The 23,484-nt window shown below is 43.2% G+C and overlaps 1 protein-coding gene across 3 annotated transcripts in view; it reads left to right on the top strand.

Moving 5' to 3' along the window:
* The window catches only part of COL5A1 (collagen type V alpha 1 chain), a 233,198-nt gene that overhangs the window by 161,753 nt on the left and 47,961 nt on the right, over positions 1-23,484 (top strand). For all 3 annotated transcript variants that reach the window (XM_067541842.1, XM_067541841.1, XM_067541840.1), the window contains exons 27-32: positions 1,013-1,066; positions 5,961-6,005; positions 7,596-7,649; positions 9,899-10,006; positions 11,181-11,234; positions 13,905-13,958. In XM_067541842.1, coding sequence (XP_067397943.1) covers positions 1,013-1,066; positions 5,961-6,005; positions 7,596-7,649; positions 9,899-10,006; positions 11,181-11,234; positions 13,905-13,958 — 369 coding nt within the window. The remainder of the gene's footprint in view (positions 1-1,012; positions 1,067-5,960; positions 6,006-7,595; positions 7,650-9,898; positions 10,007-11,180; positions 11,235-13,904; positions 13,959-23,484) is intronic.

The raw sequence follows: 23,484 nt of genomic DNA, 5'->3' as shown, positions 1-23,484 counted from the left end.
ATTGGATCTTATGATACAGATGGTTCTTTTCATAACAGTCATTAGAAATTAGAGACAAGCTAGAGTTATGAGGGCATCCAGTGCATCTACTTGTATATGAAGGATTGTTCCCTATTTCACATGTGCCAATGTTTTGTGCAGTTTAGGTTCACATGTGCCACATGATAGGGATTCTGTTGCTTCCCTTGGGAGTTTATTCCACATGTTCTAGTGCAGATCTCAAAGCCTGTAGTTTTCTGGATCTAGGCTCCTACGTCCCCTTTTCAAAAGTGATGCAGGCACTTGTAAGTCTAAATTTCATTGAAAGTCCTGCCTGCATCGCTTTCAGAAATGGGACTTAGCAGGCGCTTTTGAAAATTTTACCTATTGTCTTAATTTCCCCTTTTTAATTTCATTCCATTACTCCTATTTTATTACTCTTGAAACTACAGATAGTCACGGGGAAAAAAAGAAATTCACTTTTTCTGCAAATATTTCCCCCTCCCCTTTTTTCAAAATTTTGGCAGTCTAAAGTTTTCAAATTTGACAATGCTACATCTTGAATTTTGAAAAATTCTGACCAATTCTACAGTTGTTTGGAAAATGGCAAGAAAAGAATTGTGAACATTTCAAAGATTTCTTTTTTCTTTTTGAAAATGTCATCATGACTTCAAATTAAAAAAAATGTCAACCTGCTCTCCCCGAAACTAAGTGGTGAAGTCACTTTTGCCATTGCAAATCATTGGTGGATCCTGTGTATAAAACTTTTTCCTTATAGCTAATCATTATAGCAGTTACATGGCTAGCTGGTGTCTCTCCTCTCTCTGTCATGTAAGTCTTTCTGTCCTGTGCTCAGATCACAGACCACAGAGCAACATGATTTCCATAGCCTCTTCTACGCACAGCTGACCTCCCATATGCCTTCTATTCAGCCAGCTGCTAGTTTTCCTGTGCAGTTCAGGACAGGCAGTTTATCAAAAAGGTCCACCATGGCTGTATCTTAATGTTGTTTGTCGTTGCTTTTAAATCACAGGGTCCAACAGGACCTCAGGGCCCACTTGGATATCCAGGACCTCGTGGAGTCAAGGTAAGGAAGATGGGAAGGCAGGAACATACATCTATGTCTTTTTCTGTGGTTTGTAGTAGAGATAGAGGAGGCCATCTTGGATCTCACTGGGTTTGACAGCAACCCCTAAGAAAGAATTCCTCTTACCTGCTCTTAGCAAATCTTTCTCTGGCTACTCTGGTTCTACATAAATGGAAGTAGGGGATGGTTGTATAGAAGGGGTAGTGCTGCAACAGCTCTGGAAGAAATCTAGATGGATAGGTGGTGAATCAGTTAGTTGGGGAGAAATCTACAGGTATTACAGGTGAGTCTAAAGGATACCCAGCAGCATTACAACTACATATGGATGCGATGCTTATGGTAGATGTGTTATCAGTGAGTCTAGAAGAAACGTAGATATCTCATTGGGGAGCTTAGTAGAGATACTGAAGCACTAGTGTTCAGTCATACTTACTATCTGATCAATTCCTTTGGCCTGACATATCTACTCAGGCCCGTAGAAATATAACTCTGCTGTTCTCTAGAAGAGCCTCTGATAGATTTTTATTCCCACTGAACATGGCACAGTTCCATCATGATAACTTGCAGTTGAAAAACAAAACACATCTCAGCCTGTACATGAAGATTGTTAATGAAACAAAATAGCCCAATATTAAAACAAAACACAGTGTTTCTGTGCTCTCGGAGTATTCTGAAATTGTGTCATTTGAAGCTGAGGTTTTTGTGTAGTGTTGTTTAAACTCACATCCCATTCTCTTTCACTGAATTGAATTGCAGTTCTTCAGCTCGCTCCTGATATATGCAATATGTATGCACTGATAAGAAGGTATTAACTCAGGTTATTAATCCTGCATCAAAATCTGTTAACTCTGACCCTGATCTATGCAATGCTTTCCACACTCTTGTGAAACTGCAGGGGTCCATGCTTATAGATACAGATACTGGATCAGAGGCTAAAGATGAAGTGAAAACCGCTTCAAACCCTCCATCCATTTTTCCAGCAGCACAAAGCCACTCACTCTTCCATTTCCAAAAATGTAACTAGATTTATTTAACCAAAGCATGTTTCCGTCTCATGTCTTGCAGCGCTGCAGATTGAGACTTAGTGGTCCATTAAGGAATGGTTTTCTATTATGCTTACTGCTAAAGTGGAACTGTTCCTCATTACGCTGATATAGAGAAAGTGTGTCGTCTGCACAATCCTTAGTGTTTATCAAAAATGTTTCCGTTCCCTCAATCAGCGTTCTATTAATTGAATAAGGCTTCAGTTCTGAGAACCCAAGAACAGCGTCTCTCCTTGGATTTGCCATCGTAAATAATTAGATCTTGTCCATCTGATCAGAATTCTCTTCTGCTTTGTGAATTCACTGCGCTTTAATTCATTTAGATTTTTGGCATGCAGAGGGGCTGTGGGGAGGAGATTAAAAATACCTTGGGTAAAATTAAATTCATTTTTAAAAGAACTCTTTTTGCTGATATGTGAGTTACATTGCAGAGTACAGCTGTAAGATGTATGTTCCCTACCGTGAAATTCTGGCCTGCCTTTCCTGAGGGAAAATCAGCATGCAGGAAGCTTCCTACCCTTTGCCCTAAGCAAGATAGGACATGGACCTAGCAATGCTTTGAATGACAGGCACGGGGCACTCCATAGGGACTTGGTCTGCCAGTCTCAGATGATGGTCATGCCTTTGACACCCTCTGCTGCTATCAGCTGCAAGCACTAGGGGCACAGCAGTAAGGTGCACTGCTGAATCTCCCACCCTCCACTCCTTAAATCATTCTGCCTTGACCTTCCATTGGGTCCCTGATACCCAGCTTCTCCCTTTCCGAGTGAGCCTCCCGTGCTTAAGGGCAGAATTCGGCTGACAAACTCTTCAAAACTCAGACTAGAACTCGCAGCCCCCAAGCCACAAGAAACCACAGCCGCTAACTGAGAATTAGATCTCGAAATCCATTAGTATTGACTGTCTCACATATTGATACTCTCCAGTCTCTCGACAGACGCACACAGCACGATCAATCCACTGCAGGTCCGTGAGTATGCTGGACCAAAGGTGAAATCACAGCAATGATTTGCAGCTGTATAGGCTTCCAGACTTCCTTAGTGTCCAGGGGCATCTCCTTGTATGTCCTTAGGCCATCAGTGCATGAGCAGCTAAACTCCGGCAGCTCTAAGCAACCAACGATCAAAAAGACACGGACGCATGAAGCAGTTGCACCAGCTAGGTCTAGGTGTAGTGCAGGCTGGCACTGGGTAAACTTCCAATGCACACCTCTGCCATAGCATCTTAGGGTCTGTGCCCCACGTCACAACCACACACACCTGATAAGTGCCTAAAATAATCTATTCAGAAGATTCAGGGCACGATTCTGCCCTTTGATGCAGCACGGTGAGAGGAAAGGGAGCAGAATTCTGCCATAAGGTTACCATAGAAACCAGAAAATGCGCAGGCTAAATTCTCAGCTCTTGCTTGGCTCTGTTGTGCCACATACGCTTTCCTTAGGCACCTATGAGGGACAAGTAAAAGATGTAGTTGAAACCCCCTAAATCAGATGCTTAGATTGTAAGCTCCTTGGGGCAGGGGCCATCTTTTTTGGTTTGTTGTTTGTACAGTGCCTAGCACAATGGAGTCCTGGACCAAGGCCAGAGCTTTTAGGGCCTATAGTCAAACAAATAATTAATAAGAATACATCATGCTTATACTTTGAACTTATTCACTCTTTCCCTTTCCTTTCCATTCTGTTCAGCCATCCTAGTGTTGATTGATTTAAGTGTCGATACACAAATAAATCCAAAAAGTTTGGCAGGAGTAGAAATCTGCTTCAGTGCATAAGACAAATTCGCTAAGTGATAGAGGTTAGGAAGAAATTTTGCCCTGGGGCAGGTTCTTCCTTAATTGCCTATTTCAGGGTTTCCATCACCCGCTTTTGAAGCAGCTAGTCCCGGCCACTGTTGGACACACGATGTAGGGCTAGACAGACCACAGGTCTGATCCAGTTTGACAGGTTCCTGTTCTCCAGTTTTCCTAGGCATAGTAGCCCCTCTCCCAGGTGATCAGTCATCTCATTCCATAGTGCTATTCCCCTCATCTCTACTTATTCAGTGCAAGACCAGTGATTCAGGAAATGGGGTAGTTGACCTGTAGTCATATAATTAGTGAACATGGTGCTGCATTAAAAACAGACAGGTATTTCCAGGCGTCATGATTTCGCATCCTGGCTTTAGCTTTATATTAGCTGCATTTTTTCTTTTCCTATCTCTAACGCCCCACCCTCCTGACTCTGTGTCATGGATCTTGGTGTCAGCAACTTTTTGATTACACTGAATGGCTTGGGGACTGAGTGCAGGATAATAGCAAACAAGGAGACAGGTCAACTCCAGGGGAGGGAGGTTAGTGCTAGATGATACTTGACTCTGTCTCTTGAATCCTGAGACTAGTAATATCGTCTAGAAAATGACACCGTCTTTATCCTGTCCATTTAGTGCTAAGGCTCTCAGCTGTGGGAGGCTGATTAAGTAGCAGAGTGCTTAAGAGTGTCAGCTCAGGGTCATTTCACATCGAGGCAATCATGGGTTTCGCATCATGCTGCTCTAGATCCTAGTTGTGCTAAAGATTTATCCTGATTTCAAGCGGGCTGGGCTGTGCAGGGATAACTGCTGAGTTGTTGTATCAGGCTGGGAGCATAATGTGTTTTTGCCACAAGAGGGCACTTGGCAAACTGAGTCTCATTCAAGAGCCAGTCGGCTTTAGCCCCCTTGTAATGCCTTTCCCCAGCATCGTGACCTCAACAAACGGTAGGAATGGTAAGCATGAATTAAAACGATTCTGATCTCCCTTTGCCAGACATATACCGATGAATGAGTGGTTTAAAAATGGCCCTGAACATTTTCATTTGACTCCGGTGGGGTGATGTCCATTCATAGTAGCTGAGGAGCTGGCCCTAGGAAAACAATCACTGCTATTTAGTTTGAAGTCCCACCTCAACTGGTGGGGCCCCATTGAAATACATGAATACCAGGATTTCAAGGGCATGTCTACACTGCAGCTGGGAGTGTGCTTTGCAGCATGAGTAGACAGGCATGTGGTAGCTCTGTTGTTAATGGGCTAACAATCAAGAGTAGCCAGGGACAGCACGAGGGGTGGCCCGGGCTAGCTCCCCAAATACACCAGAAGGGGTTGGAGCACTGCTCCCAGCTACACTGCTATTTTTAGCGTGCTAGCTCGAGCGGAGATAGCGTGTGTCTGTCTTCCCGTGCTCAGAAGCACAATTCCAGCTGCAGCATGGACATCTCCTTTGAGTGAAATTCACGCCTCCCGGCAATGCGCGATGGAGGGCATGTCACGCTAAAAAGGAGCCGGAAATCTGCAGTCTCTTTGCTGGGTGAATGCTAGAAAGTAATACAGGCAGAAGCTGTGAATGTGTGCGCGGTATTTTTCAATGAATTCACTTTAGCAGTGTCTGTATCTCTTTGGCACTTCGTTCATATCTGAGTCAGCTCAGACTGCTGGCAATGATTTGAGAGAGATGCCTATTTTAAAGTGAATTTTTGGAAAATATTTTCAGAAAGCAAACTTCCATTCATGAAGGTTCTCCCTTGAAACTTGATTCCAACAGTTACACTCATCTTACTGAGTAATGGAGACATATCCCATGTCCCATCTGTCTAATCAAATCAGCTCAAATTTTGAGTAGCAAATGCTCACAAATGAGCAACAGACCAAAAATCATCCAGGAAATAATAGTAATCCACCAACATGTTTAGGAAAATCACAATCTCTATAAGGACAATTTGCCGACAGAAAGAGTGAGGCAAAATACACTGTTAATGATTCGTCCAGTGATAGCTATGTGTATCCTTTACTGTTTCCTTGTGCAGGTGTAGCATTCTAATGTGTCTCTGATTTTTCCTAAGGGGGCAGATGGTATTCGTGGCTTGAAGGGCACTAAGGGTGAAAAGGTGAGTTACCACGTTCTGTAAAGGAAAGTTGCCTGTATGTGCATTTTTAGACAGGCTTTGCCAATGTAGGATCCAGTCCTGGGAGACATACGTGTATGGATCTGCACTGGCCATTTATATTATGTTTTAAATATCTTTGAAGGAAGGGGAGTCTGGTTTTGTGTTGGATTCTCCCTTACGCTGGTAACCGAAGCACAATGCTTCCAAACTAATAGCAAACAAAAACCTTTTCAATGTACATTTTAGCAGAAGTCCTTTGCACAGGATTTGATTTCCGGGTTTTTGGGTTTTTTTTTTGTTTTTTTGTTTTTTTTGCTTTTTGTTAGCCAAGGGGAATTCCACTGAAATAAATGGAATTCTTTGTGATTTTCATCTGGGTAACAGATTAGAATCTAGCCCAGGGAATACAGTGTATGGAATACACTGCAACAGCCAGTCATTGGAGCTGCTTGTAAAATCTGTGTTACAAAGGAATTTGACTAGTAAAATGTTTGTAGAAAAAATATAGATTATATTTCAGGGGTACAGCTGTGCTCTCCCAAAGGAATATCAGGAGATGGAGAATTCCTGCCCTGTTCCAGTCTTAAATATCCCCATGTTCCTTTTTCATACCTGATAGTCCAATTAGAGCCAAGAAGCTAGCCGCAGGGGACCTTCTAGGATCCAAAGTTGTTTTTGGTTACTGTGTCTGTGTTTTCGCCTGTCATGGGATTGCTCTAGGAGCTGATACAGTATTGATTTGAGCTCTGCAGTTAAACCCTCTTGACTGGAAGAAATATTACTACTGTCCTTGAGGTCTCATGGAAGGATGGTATAAAATGATCTCTGTGAAAATAAACCCTGGTATTCTTCAAAATCGTTTGTTGCCAGTCCCGGTAAATTGTTGGTATTTATAGCAGCCGAACAGATTATCTCTACTAGTAGCCAAAGTGTGATTGGTTGGAGAACGCACCTTTGTAATTCCGGTGGGATTCTATTTGTCTGGTGATATAATAGCTCTCAAAGGTAGGAACTTGTGCATTTGCAGCTTGGCTGCGTTGCACGGACATGTTACTCTCACCTTGGATCATTCTTCCATTTTTGATGAGTGCATCGAAGACCGCTAGAGCCCTCTAGAAGGGCACGTGTGGTGGGCGAGTGGGCCCATCTTGCCCTCCCCCCCGGTTCAGAGATACCTTGATGCCATGGGCATTGGGCAGTTCCGCTGAGTGGGGAGAGGGCAGGATGTGAGGAGCCCACCCCAAGCATTGTGCACCCCCAGTTCAGAGTTGCACAGAGGCTGCCTTCACGCCGTCATGGAGGGAGGGAGAGATAGTGACAAGGTGGCCATGGGAAGGAGTGTATCTGCCAGTGCATGGATTCACTGGTCATTACCCCTGCTGTGGGACAGTGCATAAACTGATAGATCTGCTGTAGCTGCTGGATGGGGCGGGGCGGGGCGGGGCGGGGGGGGGGGGGGGGGGGGGCTGAAATGGGTCCTGTCCATGCTCAGCACTCAGTACAGTGGTCCCAAGGTGCAGAGTTCCACACTGTATGTTTGACCTGTGTGTCCTTTGGACAATCATTTGTTTTTCTCCTCCTGTTATTCAGGGTGAAGATGGCTTCCCCGGCTTCAAGGGTGACATGGGCATCAAGGGAGACCGGGTGAGTGTTTGCTGATCGGGTCAGCTGTGTTGAATGCAGCTTCCGCAGAGAGACAGCAAATTTGGGACAGGGTCCTTCACACTGGCTCTGCCTGAAATCAGCTTGATGTAGTGAAGATGGCTTTTCAGGCACGCTAGGATTTGAGGTGGCAATACCCTTCAATAACCAAGCGAAACGCTGAGCATAATGATAGAGGGTAGGGCTTTGAAAGTCCTTCATAAGCACTAAACAACTGTGCTGATGCAGTCATGAAATGCAGTTCTCTCTGGGCTGGAACACGGTGGGCATTTTATTGCAGCTTCAAGGGAGAGCTAGAAGGTTTTTCTCACTGGTGTTTTCCTGGTAAGTGCATGGCATATGGAGATTTTGTCCCCAGTTGGAGTACATCAGAATTCAGTTCACACCAGTGTCCTGGGAAGGAGAGTCCTGCAGGTAGCAGACTGCTTGCATCATCTTTGTAACCCTTACCTGTATTTACTCATGAGAGCTGCTCAGTGGAGAGCAGAAAGTTAGACAGGGTCACGATGAAACTCTCATTCTGTACAGTCAGCTGCTTTATAGGAATTCTGGAGTCTCAGACTTGCTGGAATCAAGGAGGTTATAAATCTCTAAATTTTTTATTCCCATATCAGAAGTAAAATTAAAACTAGTAATAACATACAGCCCGATCTTGCAGCCCTGATGTCTGGGAATCCTGCAGGATCAAGCTGTATCATATATTTATTTCCAGTATCTCTTTCCCCCACAGAAAGTTACATCCCAAGGTTTTATAGTCCTCTTTATTTGATGTACCGGATGTGGTTCTGTAGCATGGGAACAAAGTCTAAAGTCACCAGGCATGCGCTTCAGTAGAAGTGAGAACAGGGCTATGAAAAGCAGCAGGGATGCATTTTCAGATTAGACACATCTCTTTAGCAGCAGGGCACATTGCTTGGCACCAAAGCTTTTAAAATCATCAGACCAAACTGCTGCTGAGATTCAGACAGCAGCTGCAGAGCAAACCTGTGCAGAGATCTGCCAGCTAGGAAATGCTTTTATCAGCACGCCACCCTCGCTATTCCACAGTCAACGTATGGATGGAGACACCCTTGCCATGCCTTTCTGGACGATAAAGCACGCTTTAGCTTGGTGTTTCATTAATTGATATTAAGCCCTGCATGAGAAAACCCAAGGGAATGAGATAGACAACAGTAATTTGTGACATGTTTAAAGAAAAATTAGCTCCTTGTTTGATGACTTGTAAAAATGCGATGCAAATCCTCCATCACTCCTGGTATTTAAGAACACCATGGAAGCCATACCAAGGGCCGCTTTCTGTACGTCATCTTAAAGTCACTCTCAGTGGATCACTTGAAAGCTTTTCCAGCCCCACCACCTTCTTTTCGAAGATGAAATTCACATTGCAGCAGACCGTGATGATAGCTTTGTATCTCAGGAGGATAACACACGCCCTAGCCAAGCAGACATCCCATGAGCCATTCTAACTAAACACACAACCTCTGCTGCCTGCTCAGACGGTCCTTTGTTTGTTTGGTTTTTTACGATAAATACCAAGCTACTTAAGGATGAGGGATACTTGAGAACTTTGCAGACAAATAGGATGCCACCTCGGTTATTTTGGAGCAAAAATCAGGCTGCCTGTGTGTTTCCACTGTGAAAACTTCTGTGATAACAATGCACTATGGGAAGGTGATTCTACCGCTTTGTATTTTGAGGACAATAATGATCAGAAATGCTCATCCTAATTGCCAAGGCAGTTTTCCATTGATTTTCAGGCTGAGGCTTTCATACCGATCTTTCTTCTGCAGTCTTTCAGATCAGCCCTAAATTATAATACCTCCCACAGTTTGCATGCACATAAACCAATGGTTTGGAGATCAGGAAGTGCGGAAACAAGGGTTCATAGGAGCCAGAGCTAATGAAAGCTTTTTCAATGGAGGGGAGCTAGAATTAGAGAGGATAATTGGAGTGTAGGGAAAGACTGCTCTGCTGGGAAATAATAGCCAGGCTATGCGAGTGAAAGCAGCATGTCTGTAATACACTCTGTAATTTACTCCACAACAATCTGGTTGGAGCAGTGACTGGGTAAAGGTTTAGCTTCTCCACGAGTTTGTTTTAGTGATGCCAGGGTGAACCTGAACATAGCTGTGTGTACATTACTGCCAGCTTCAGGTGATTTGCACCGGATTATGGCAAACACAGATTGCATAAGCCGCCATCTTCATCACCACCTCCCTTTTGATTAACAGGGTGAAATTGGTCCTCTCGGCCCACGGGGTGAGGATGGGCCCGAAGGTCCTAAAGGTCGTGGAGGTCCTAATGGAGATCCAGGTCCTCTTGGTCCTGCTGGGGAAAAGGTAACAGTACTAAAGCTGGAACTGTCCCTTCAATGTCCGATCAAAGCAGAGAAGAATGAAATAGATTGGCCCTGTTTTACAGTATGCTGCACAAACCTGTTTCTCCAGGATATTCTCTCGTGGATGGCAGGAGGGTTGGTGATGAGGAAGTCTGGAAGTTGAGATGGAAACTTCTTTTTGGGAGGGGGAGTGAGGTGCGTTTTTGGGGCGATCTGTGTTTTGTTTGAAGTCATTGGGGTGTGGTGCTGTCTGATATCCCTGATATACGCAGAAGGACTTGATCCAGAGGAGACTGCTATGCTGCATGGGGCAGACTGAGGCCTGGTTTACACTGCCAGCTGCGTCCACAGGAGATATGCAAGCTACGTACTGAAACTTGCGTATCTCCCGCCGACTTACTAACGTTCCCTTACCGCGGCATCTCCACTGTGCTGCGTCGACAGGAAACGCCCTCCAGTTGATGCAGCGTTACTCTTTTCGGGGGGTGGATTTACTGCGTCGACTGGAGAACACTTCCAGGATTGATTGTGTGGGTCGCCACTGCCTGCTCGATCGATCCCACTGCATTGATCCGTGGCGCCCCATGCAGCGCCCACCGTGTAGACATGCCCTCAGGCATGTTCTGATGTTACCCTCTTCAGGATCACTCTGCTTGAATTCAACACCCTAAGAGTGGAGACAGTCAAAAGTTTTTGTCAAAAACATGGGATTTTGTTGCCAACAAAACTTTTTATGAAAAAATAGTTTTAGATGAAAATGTTTTGAGTGTTTTGCTGAAATCCCCCAGACTGAAAATATTAAGGGTTTTGTCAGGTTTTCTGCATAAAACCATTTTTGTTTTGTTTTGTTTTTTTGAAATTTTTTCACATGAAAAACATGATTTCCCAACCTGCTCTAAGTGAGGGAAAGGAAACATCTCCTTATCACACAGAAGGCTTCTCTGAGCGGAGAAAGGCTTGGCGACAACGCCACTGCTTCTTAAGTATCTTCAGCTTCATCATATTCATGTGGCCTGATCTCAAGTCTGAACTACGATTAAGTTTAACATGTTCCCTTTTGCATAATGCAAACCTTTATTGAACCTAATTATACAATCCAGATTACCATTGAAGCTGGTGTGCTGAAACTGTCATGAAATACACGCTAAATTCTATTTTTTTAAATTGCATTACAGGGAAAACTCGGAGTTCCAGGGCTCCCCGGTTATCCAGGAAGGCAAGGTCCAAAGGTAATTTTTTATTTTACTGTTAATAAACTCATCTCCGTGAGGTGTGACACGTATTAATGAGAAGTTATGGGAAATGGGATGAACTCTGCTTTCTGTTGTATCAGTATAAACCTCAGCTGGTGGGAATCAATATAGCACCATTGACAACCAACGGAGGATGTCATCCAGAGTATTTAACCAAGTATGAAGTCAGTACAGGTGATTTACATGAGCAAAGTGAGCTGCTTCATACTCTACAGGCATGAGTCTCCATTGCCTTGTGTAGTCAATTACCCCTGTGCAAAATGAGTGCAAACCAGATCACTTTGCACAGGTTAAATAGGCACGCAAAGTGTAAGGCAATGGAAAATCAGGTCTTGCCATGTATTTTTAACTCTTTAATGCACAGCCTTCCCAAGGGTTTAAGGAAGGCTGTGGACCATCTAACAAATGATTTCCATTGGTACCCCGTATGTGGGAGAAATTTACAAACATGAGAAAAGAGGGACAGATCCTCATCTGGTGTAAATAGGCGTATAGCTTAAATGATTCATTCTTCTAATATTACGTTAGTCTGGGTTAATGTAGGAGGCGAAGCATTTGGGACAGAGAATTGGAAAATGAAAAGATGGTGGGCCACCTCCATCAAAGCACCATCAAAGGGCTCTGAAAGAACCCTTTGATATACAGAAATCAACACACTGCATGTGGACTTCTAGACTAGTAATAATAGTAATACTTAGCCCCCATATTATGCTTTACATCTTCAAAGCTCTGAACTACTGTTAACTAATTAATTAAGGAGAATAACTAATGAAGCAAAGTCTCCTTGAAATTAAAATATAAGTGCCATTTGCAGAATTGCAGGCATCCTCTGTATCTCATCTACACGCCCACCTTCAGTTGGGCTGTTGTCAAATGTTCTTTTTAAAATTAAAACTGAGAATTCTCCTACATAGAACAAAAGCTTCTGTCTGGTTTTATCATGCCTTGGAGGCTTTGGGAACTTATGTTTTTGTTAACATTATTTTTTTTCCCTAAGAATCATATTTTATTATTCATTTTCATTGCTTGAAAAACCAGGCTTTCTTGACACTGGAGACATAATTAACCACACAAGATTGTTTCCTGGGTTTTTTTTTAATTTGCATTTTGTGTTTGTTTGGAGTTTTTTGTGGGTTTTTTTGTTTTGTTTTGTGTTTTGGATTTCTTAGCTAATGCATATTTGAAAAACAACAGCAGCTACTGTCTATGCAGTTGCATTGGGGGAAAAAAAAGACTAGGGGTAAAATTTTCCAAAGTCCCTGAGATCTATATTTTAAAGTGATGTAGGCAAGTAGGGGCAGATTTTTTAATTGTATTGAGGCACCTAAAGATACAGATAGATGCCTAGTGAGATTTTCAAAAAACACTAAACAGGTTACGCTCTCAATGGAAGTTCGGCACGTAACCAGCTTAGATGCTTTAGAAAATCCCACTCGACGCATCTGTACATCTTTAGGCACTAAAGTCAGCCCTTCAGAACCCAAGTCCCGTTGGCTTTCAATCTAAATGCCTGAGTCACTTTTGAAAAGGGAGATTAGGCTCTCAAACCACGGAGGTGCTTTAAAGATGGTACTCTAGCTGAAGAGTATTGCTATAGCCCTTCAGTGATGTCACTGTGGATAAGGAGCACTGGACCAATTCATTAGGAAACAAGGTCCACTTCTTCTCCATATTAAGCCAATGTGCAGTATTCTCCCACATTCATGCCCCTAATTGATATACCAAGGGCCATAATCTGGCTGGTGTGTAAGCACAAGTAGATGTCAGTAAACCCACAGGGAGCTGAGAGAGGGGCACGCAATGGAACTTTGCTGCCTGGATACCAGCTCTCCATCTAAGGGCGTAGCCACGAGTGGGTCCACCCATTTATCACCCAAGCCCATTCAGATATGAGCCTGTGTGACTGCAGAAGCCAATGGTCACATGGTTGTGGCCCATCTCTCTATAGCTGGCAGGGAGCAGAGCGGTCTAGCCGGCCTCGTCAATATCTCTACTCAGTGCCACAAATTTCTCCTGGCCCTTTTGGTGACTGTCAAGCCCCATGTAAACACCCTTTGCCCTGGCTTAACCCATGCCTTCCCATAGGGCTGCAGGGATCACCCCCTGCACCGACCAGCCCAGCCAAATCTCTTCTCTGCACCCACCTACTCCCCCTCCGATCTTGCCCCCTGGCATTCAAATATAATATGCAATACTATAATTATATGGCATATAAATGATTTGTTGTGACATCTGGCCTTTGGTCATTGCCTGTCCAACAAAAATTGGGGCCCACCCACATTTCCACTCTTAGCTCTGCCATTGTCTCCAATAATGGCTGCTGTACAGGCCTTCCAACCTGGAAGGATCAGGGGACATATGGTCTAACCCCAGTGTAAACGCAGTGACTGATCATACTGGGCCCAGTCTAAACCCCATTGAAATAAGTAGAAGAACTCCCATTAACATCAGCAGACTTTGGATCAGGGTACAGTGCAAGTCACTGAGGGCCACATGCTTATCTGGTACAAGTCATCATAGCCCCACTGCAGTCAAAAGAGCTACACCAGATTACACCAGCCGAGGATCTGGTCCTCATTCTAAAGCAATAGACCAGAACAGTGTCAATTTCAGCTCATTGTACCCTCTTCTCTCATTTATTTCCAGGGTTCAATCGGATTCCCAGGATTCCCAGGAGCCAACGGAGAGAAGGGTGGAAGGGTAAGTGCAATTTTGTCTGGCTACACAGAACCCACCTACCTTTGAGATAAACCCTTAAAGAGAAGATCACAAGCAAACAAATCTATAGAGCAAGACGCATGAGAAAATACAATCTCAGTGAATGGGCTCATGGGGTCAGAGCTGGTGGACGAGCAGAAAATGAAATCTGGATTTCTGATAGATTATGTAGCATAGAAAAGGTCTAATTAATTAATTCAATTATCATTAATGAAAACCAGATTAATCTTCATCAGCTCAAGCAGAGCAATTGCATTACCCAGCTTGGGAGCTTTCAGTAAGAAAAGACTCCTGTCTCTCAACCACCCGATGGCCTCAGACATAATTCCCTTTCATTACAGTTTCAAACCACTAACAGGACGTGTTTGGCACAACAAACCGGCCACCTAGGAGATTTACAGTGTCTAAATGTTAAGCAAGATCGTTCCATACATAGTCACATGTATTATCCCAGTCAAGTGCCCCCATAGCCTTCTCTGTCTTACATCCCCTCAGTCCTGGCGATGAAGCCCCCTTTGGTCACAGCTGATCATAAATGTGATGTCCTAGCAAGCTTCACTTTGGGCTAAATTCAGTGCTGCCGTAATTGCATTGATGCCAGGGGAGTTGTGCCTGCTTTCAGCTGCGCTGACTTTGGCCTATTCTGTGCTCCATCAGTGAAAGGCTTGTGCCATCCAGAATCTCCAGGCCCTCCTGGTAGAGATGTCTGGCAAGTGAAAACTGGCCCTTCTGAATGGATTCAGCAAAGAGTTATGGCAAAGAACAGTTGTTGCATGGAGCAGAGTTGACCTCATTTGCTAGATGGATACTGCGCAGCGTAGGCAGGCTAACGCTATGTCTACACAACGAGCTAGGAGTGCGATTCCCTGGCTCGTCTCCATATGCTCGTGCTGACCCCTATTGACTGCATATGAGTATAAATAGCTGCAGTAGCACCGCTGGTGGCAGCAGGGACATGACTGAGCAGTGCTGAATGCACCAGCTTCAGGCGGGTTGTACACAGCATGGCTAAGCCAGGCCTTTGCCAACACTCCTTGCACTGCGGCAGCTATGCTGCTGTTTTTACTCTTGCGCGCTCAATGAGGGCTCGTGTGAGTACGCATACACAAGTAGGGCAGTCACCTCCCCGGCTCACAGTGTAGACGGAGACAAAGAGACCTTCCCATTGCTGAGAAGATCCATTTTAAAGCTGAGTGTTAACAACTTTTGTGCTGCTCCTTGGGACGCTGTCTCTTTGAGGTGTTCGTAGGATCTCCTACAGGAAACCAACAGACTTGCACATACACTGTGAGTAGGGAAATAGTGTCAAACTGGAAGCTGATCAATTTATGTGAAGAGGAGGTTACCCTCTTTACAGTTACTGGAAGCTCACCTATCCATGGCAAACCAAGGAACACCGTCTTCTTTCTCATATGATCAGTCTAAGAGATGAAAGCCCCATTGAAGACATCAAAACTGGCTACGGGAACATCAAGCTCCTAAAATAGAGAAAGGATCCTGAGTTCAGCTGTTGAGAGAGATGGATTCCAGTTACAGGGCAACTAATATTGCAGACAGCAGCTTTCCAATTAAGTGCTGGATATTTCTCCCTCAGGATATTCTAAGAGCTTTTTCTGAATCTGAATCCTTCCCGCACCATCAGATGCCGCTCAGGGCATGAAGAGCTTTTTAATTAACAGTAATGATTAGAGATGGGTGAATCTGTTCCAATGCAGTATGAACCAGCATGAGCCTAACTTTAGGTTCAAACTTCAGAGATGAAAGGTTTTTTAAATGTATTTTTAATTTTCTGGTGCCTCCGCACGTCCTGGATCCTGTCTGGGAGCTGGTGTTATTATTTATCATTTATATTTTCATAAAGCCCAAACTCATTGATCACAGCTAGAACCCTCTTGCGTCTGGCACTGACGGCACAAATGCCAAGGAAGACACAGGCCCAGTGCCAAAGAGGTTACACTCTTATCTGTAAATAGAAACGCTACATGGCTTCTCTGACCCAAACAGAATGGGAAGCACTGGAAAGCTGATTGAGGAGCCCATTTCTGAATCTGTGCAGAAGAGGTGTGCAACGGTTCAGATAAGCTTCTGGAACTAGGTCAGTCAGACTGGCATAAATCATTAGTAACTCTAATAAAATCTTCCCTTTGCTCAATGGAGCTATCCCAGATTTACAACTCTGTGGGTGTCTCAACTATGTGGGTGTCTCACCTCCAAGCCTGATGCATCCAGATTTCTAAGCCTGTAGATGTTTGTGATTGCCCGTCACTAGCAAAGAAGAATCAGGGCATTGGCTAGCTAACATAAAGGGTCTATTTCAGCAAAACAAGCTTAGGTTAGATGATTCAGAGAACAAATGGAAAGTCATTCTGTGCACCGGATCTGTCACAGCGAAGAAGGGCTGGGGAGGGAGGGTGAATATTTAGGAAAGTGGGTAGCACTTCTTTCCTTTTTATTCTCATTTAAATACAAATTACTTTTAACAGGCATGTTTGATAGGAGTGCAGAGAATATAAATCACTTTGCACAGCGTTAATATTGTGCCACCTAATTATAGTATATATCTTTGAGGGATTTTTTTATTTTTTTCTTCCACTGAGTAATTTTCATCTCCTGATTGCGAACTACAAATCTGTCTCTTTTTCCCTCACACCCCCCTTTGGCAAGCACTCAGTTGCTGAGCCACTCAGCCCTACTGGGATGGGGAGGGCGTGAATAAGGTAGTTCTCATGACAAGTGAGGAGTCAGCGTGGCCTGTAATTATCAAGCCGCCTATCTGAAATGCAAAAAGAAAATCCCAGGGCCAGAATCCTGAGCTGCTGTAAATTGGCACAACAGCACTGTCAAGGGGGGAAGCCAAGCCTGTTTACACCAGCTCAGGATCTGGTTTCGTTTGCTAATTTCATTCCACCAGGAGTTACCACTGGACTGCTAGGATAACAAACAGATTAATGTCACTTTTCATGCACTATGAAGTTGGACCAAGCTCGTAGTGCAGACACCAGTTATCGCCAGCACTCTGTTTAGACAGAGCTGAAGGGTTCTTTTTTTCCAGAAATGATCCCCAGCTCCACCATTATTGCATTACCGTCAAATTGGATGAGCTCTTTCAAAAGGTGGCAAGGCATATTTCAAGCCATATGACGGTACAGGTTGAAATCTGACAATATAAACATTGAAGGGACCAAGTAAGGCGTGACATGGCAGGGAGGGCTAAACTCTCCTGAGTCATCATCAATGAAAAGGAACAAATTAATGTGCAAAAGTGAGACGTTTAAAAAAAGGTTGTGGTTTCTGCTCTGAACATTGACTCTTTCCCCATGACATTGTGCAGCTCCTTGTTTATTGTCACAACAAGTCCAGATCTGATCTGTTCAATTTACAAGTTAAAAGAGGAGATGGCTTCTGCAGTTCCAATTTAGTCTGGCATGGGAAAGTTAAGCTGCAAGCTCCCAGGCCAATACATTATCATCAGCACTAAGATTCTGTGCTTGAAATTTCACTAACAAATCTGATAGCAATGCATGAGCCAAGAAAGAATCCAGCTCACCCTTCCATGGCTAGTTGGCTCTGCAGGGTGGACTGCAGAAAAACATGTACCTAGGACTCTGAAGAGACAAGGGGCAAATGCTCTATGGAGGAAAGCCAGCCCAAGGCCTGTGTACCATATAAGCCTTCAAAAAGCCTTTAAATGGTTTGTAGTCTTCATAGTGGGGTGAACCTACCCACAGAATCAACTCTGTTAAGTAAGAGGATGCTGTTTTTCCATAGTCACTTTTTTGGCTATATCCCCACTTTATCTATTATTTGCCCTGCGTTCAGTTCATTCTTTTAAACCATCTTTACAAACGGTTCATCAGTTTAAGCCAGTTCTGTCCCCTGGCGTGTGTATAAGTTGGGAGGAGTGGAGCGCTTGTGGACACATCTGTTTGTTATATGAAACAGCCTAATGTACATCCCAAGCTGCTGGGTTCTTCAAAACTACAGCGGGATGAAGTTGTGAAATACTGATGAAAACTATCATCAAAACTTCTCCAGAAACTGGCAAAAAAGCAACAACAAAAAACAAAACCAATCCCAAAATGCCTGACAATGTTTTCATGGCTTTTGGTGTTTTTCAATATAGCTGAGTCAAAATAATCAGCTCCTCAGGAAGATGTTGTTTGTATATTAGTTAAAATAAAAACAGAACATGGGCTACATAAAATCAAATCTGGGAGTGCCATTTTAAGAGAGCATCTTGGGAAAATAAGTTTAGTGTATGCTGAGCTCAGTGAGGCTATTATAGCTGCCCTGAACTCCATGTAGAACCCAAAATAGAGCCAAGCGCCAGTGATGAGGGGATATCAGTGTAAATGACAGATTTCCTTTCATAGAATCATAGAAGATGAGGATTGGAAGGGACCTTAGGAGGTCATCTAGTCCAACCCCCTGCTCAAAGCAGGGCCAACCCCAACTAAATCATCCCAGCCAGGGCTTTGTCAAGCCAGGCCTTAAAAACCTCTAAGGATGGAGATTCCACCACCTCCCTAGGTAACCCATTCCAGTGTTTCACCACCCTCCTAGTGAAAACGTTTTTCCTAATATCCAACCAAGACCTCTCCCACTGCAACTTGAGACCGTTGCTCCTAGTTCTGTCATCTGCCACCACTGAGAACAGCCTAGCTCCATCCTCCCTGGAATCCCCCTTCAGGTAGTTAAAGGCTGCTATCAAATCCCCCCTCATTCTTCTCTTCTGTAGACTAAACAAGCCTAGTTCCCTCAGCTTGTCCTCATAAGTCTTGCGCTCCAGCCCCCTAATCATTTTTGTTGCCCTCCGCTGGACTCTCTCCAACTTGTCCACATTTTTTCTGTAGTGGGGAGCCCAAAACTGGACACAATACTCCCAATGAGGCCTCACCACTGCTGAACAGAGGGGAATAATCACTTCCCTCGATCTGCTGGCAATTCCTATTAGGCTGTTGCATTTGTGTGTAGTTTACAGGTAAATTGGGTTCAATCCACATTTTATTTGTATTTCTTTTTCATGATTTTCTATTTATTTATTATTTCTATTTGCCTGAGGCAACCATCTATACGTCTGAAATAATATGAGTCACGGAACTCTCCTGGTATTTCCTTCATCCAGGGACTGAACTCGTCTCTCTGACTCTCATTATTTCAGCTACACAAATGGCTCCTTGAGTCATTTAAAAAAAAGCACATGAAACGTATAAGCATCAATGGCAGAACCTGCATGCATCTCTGACCCCCACTGCAGACCGCTAAATTCCAGTGCCGTTGAAAATATACAGAGACGTGAAAGCTTCCAACTCTTGCGAGACCTCTCCGAATTGTTAAATGATACAACAGTACCATGAAGCTTCAGAAAAAGGACCTTTGGTTTCTTATTAATACCTTTAGCGCTAGCATGTTAAATATATTGATAGTTGTGTGTTCATTAAATGGTAGTTTCATCTAAGTTCTGTTTTGTATGGCAGATACGTTTCCTTTGAGTTTCAGTAAGTTGCAGTGTTTCAGAGAGTCAAACCCACTGAATAATGATGTGCAATTGTACCCGCTAATTAGTTTAGCAAACTGGGCCAAAGCCCACCTCTACTGGGAAAGACACGGAGCTGATTTTGGTAAAGGAATGGGGAGGCTTCCTCATTATTGAAGAAGAAAGGCTGGCATTTTAAAGCAAGCAATCACAGGGACTAAAACATATCCCTTAGCATTTATCTGTATCTCTGTCCTTCCCAAGGACTTGGAACCTAGTGCACAGGAATCAAAAGCACACTCAGAACAAATGAAAAATCATCAATGCCTCTATAAAAAAAAAAAAATCACATTCGTCAACAGGCCCATGTGCTTCACCAGTGATTCCAGCCTGGAAATTCCGTATGTTCCTTTCTGCTACTCCCATCTCTGCACTGTCTTCTCAGCTGCCCACTGACCTTGCTATTCCTCTGACAGCCCCCCACACTCTCCTCATTCAAATCCTTATAAAACTCACTGGTTCTCTGGTACCCAAAATGTGTTTAGAATAAGCACAACAGACAAGCAAACAACCTTCAGAAATTCCAGGATTTTACAGTGTAGCCTAGTTTCTATCCTGGAATGAGAGACCCTTTAAGGCTGTTTTGGGAAGAAGATGGCTTTTGTGGTTTGGGACTTGGGAGATCTGCATTCAGTACCGGGCTCTGCCATAGACTTCCTCTGTGGCATTGGGCAAGTCACTTCAACTCTCCATGTCTCATTTCCCCATCCAGACAATGGGAATAATAACCCTGCCTTTTCCCCAGCTTTGTCTGTTCGGATTGTAATCTCATTGGGGCCACAAATGTCTCCGTCTCTGTGCATGTGCAACACCTTGCGCTATGGGGCTCCCATCTCGGGTGTGGCTGTCAGGGGGTACCACAATTCATAAATACTGATAACACCCAGATTGGAAGTGCTTGGGGCTGGGGCTGTCTTTTTCTGTTTAGGTTTATAGCCAGGTGCTATGTTTGCTCCCAGAACTAAACAAATTATAAATGATCAAAATAAACAATTTGATTAAGCTTTCGAGTGCGGTGGAGAGAAGCACAGATGTTTCAACAAGGGCTTGTTTCTACAGATGTGCCCTTAGTTTGGATTTCAGGGTGTTTTGGCGGCTGCAAAGCTCTACTCACTTGGCGCATACTGACTCAAGGGATTAGACTCATTGACCAACATGTTCCAGCTTGACCGTCAAAGGGTGGGATTCTTCAGAAGCTCCTAAGACAGTTTTGTGCTACTCCCATTGCAAGCCAATAGAGGTTGGTACGCTGACTCCCTTAGGCACTGTCAAAATCTCACCATAAATTCGTATTTAGACAACCAAATAAGTGGCCCAACTTATAGGGCTGGCTGGAAAACAACATTTCTGTTTTTGCCAAAAATTGGAGGTGTTTGATTTGTTTTTGTTTTGATGTGGAACGATGCTGAGGCCTTTCGAAATGTTTTGCAAGAAAAATTTACTCCAGGATAGCTAATAGCTTGGTTAGAGCACTCCCCTGGGAGGTAGGAGATCCACAGGTTCAAGTCCCCAGTCCTCTTGATTTGGAGCAGGCACTTAAAGCTGGGTCTTCCACCTCTCAGGTGAGTTTCCTAACCACCAGGCTCTTGTGGTCTCTCTCTTGGACCAGAAATTCCATCCTGGACCTGAGAAATCTTCCCAATGAAAGTTTACTTGAAACTGATGTTTCTGGGGAAAGTTTTCAGTTTCAACAAAAAAAAGTTTAATTAAAAAATTTCCATCCCCCTCTATTGATTTTTCAGAAGCTGTGAGTGCACACAACTCTCTGTAGATGGAAGGAGAAATCCTAATATAGTCTCCTTTTCCAATAGAAGCTGTATATCCTCAGCACTTCTGAAACCCTCATCCTTTGTTTAATTTTGTAAATAGTAATCTTGTTGTAGGTGGCTTACTTTGGGCACACACATTTGAAAAACTGGGCTAGTGTGCATTTACAGTGCTGTGTAAATGATTAGTAATAGAAAAACACTGCAAAAATTGCTTATAACTTCAACAGTTTTAACAAAGACTCATATAGGCTAGGATGCAATGGAGATGCACCCACATACACCAAGTCTGAATTTAGCCCATTATATTTAAAGAGAAGCCATATGGGAAACTTCTTCATATTTGTTGTTGTTGAAGCGTTACTGGGATGATCATTCCAGAAAAAGTGAATCCATGACAAGCAGAATATGACACGGCTCATTTTAGCAGACTTAAAAAGAAACTTGAGTCCAAACATTCTCTAGCACCTGTTTTATGTTTGGATGGTTAATAAATGTCAATAAATAATTGAAGTCAAGATTTGTAAATGGTGGACTTTGGGCAGAAAACCGCAAGCAGTAATTTAAGCATCTATAATGCCAACATGGGAGAGATGTTACTCATTCTCTTCCTTCTGCAACTTATGCCCAGATATAATATTGGACCACTGGTCCAAAATAAGAACATTAAACCCATTGCTCTTTTGTTGATAACTTGATACTAGCCAGAACATTGGTTTCAGAGAGAAAGAACAAGGCCATTACTTTTCTTCTAGGCACATGGTAATGGAGCTTAATATGATGTTAGGTTTAGGACCCGGCCAACTCTGTCTTTTTCCTGTCAGAATTAATCATAGTCTCCCGTTACAGGAAACTGAGTTCATCAGAAACCTGCTGTTGTGTCACTGCTGCAATACAGTGTCTTAAATACTTATTTAGCACCAAGTCTTCAAAGATGAAGAAGGGCGTGTAAATATGTGGGGCAGCGTAATTGGTTTGTGTTGAATGAAATAATTGCCAAGATTAGGGCTCCAGCATTCCTGCAGCCATTACTAAATATTTAACTACACAAATCTTACAAAATGCACTTAATTCAACCTGTAGCCTTCACTCATCTGTACCATCTAGCCCACCATTGTTTAGTATTGCCTGGCAGAAATACAAGCTTTCCAGGTGTGAGGCACTAGATGCAAAGGGAAAAGAGGAGATAAACAAAACTAAAATAGCTGCTGTAAGTGATGAAGTTTATTCTTTAACTTTGTTTATTTGCTATTTCATTAATGGGACTGCCTGATGCAAGAAGCTGGTAATAGGATAGTGTATTTTTAACCGCTAGGTCACCCATTCATATCTCGTTCAACAGTTGTTTTCACCTGCTCATTGTTCACTGGAGTGAGATGCATTGGTGGACAGAGTTGATCCCTTCTTGGATAGATGATTACAGCTGGTACTGGCACTCTAGTTGGTAAAGAGACCAAAAACTGTGTAGGCATGGAGAATAAACTTTCCTCTGTCCTCTGACGGTGGTCTCATCTGGTCAGGGTATAGGCTCATTAGCTGGGCATTTAACTGCCGTTCCTTATCTTCTTTGCAAAATAATATCTGCAAGAATCCTTTTTAAGGGCCTGATTCAAAGTCCTTCCATGTTAATGGAAGGATTCACTTTGATATCTGTGTTCTAGAGAAAGGGGGAATATAGCTAGAGCTGGCTGAAATGTTTTGAACGCAATTTTTTTTCATGGACAAATGACCTTTTTTAATTACTTTTTCTTTAAAAATTGTCAACATTTTCCATTTTTTTAAAACAAAAAAGTGCCCTTTTTTTCCATCAAGAATGTTACCAAAGCAGTGTTAGAAATGTTTCTGTTGGTAGATTCAAAAGATTTTATAACAATTTTGATAATGTTTGCAATACTTTTTTTAAAAAAAGCAAAACATTTGCAGAAAAACAAATTTTGAAAATTCAAATGTGAAATTTTGAAACAGCCCCAAATCAACCCATTTCCAAGCATTTTGAAAACAACTTTCAGATGCAATATTTTTTTGCAGAAATAGGTTTACAATTCTTTGACCAGCTCTAGAAATAGCTGTTCCTCTGGATTTACTTTTTGAAAATCCAGTTTGTTATGTCATTGTAAGGCATATGAAGAGAGACTCTTATGCACAGAAGGTTTAAAAAAAACCGCATCCTTCTTTGAAAGATAATACACCCACACCCCATGCGGCA

This window comes from Emydura macquarii, unplaced genomic scaffold (genome assembly GCF_026122565.2).
Source record: "Emydura macquarii macquarii isolate MOO-44397 ecotype Brisbane River unplaced genomic scaffold, CSIRO-AGI_Emac_v2 contig_691, whole genome shotgun sequence".
Lineage (NCBI taxonomy): Eukaryota > Metazoa > Chordata > Testudines > Chelidae > Emydura > Emydura macquarii.
The sequence above is the reverse complement of the archived record's forward strand: the minus strand, read 5'-3'. Positions and strand labels throughout refer to the sequence as shown.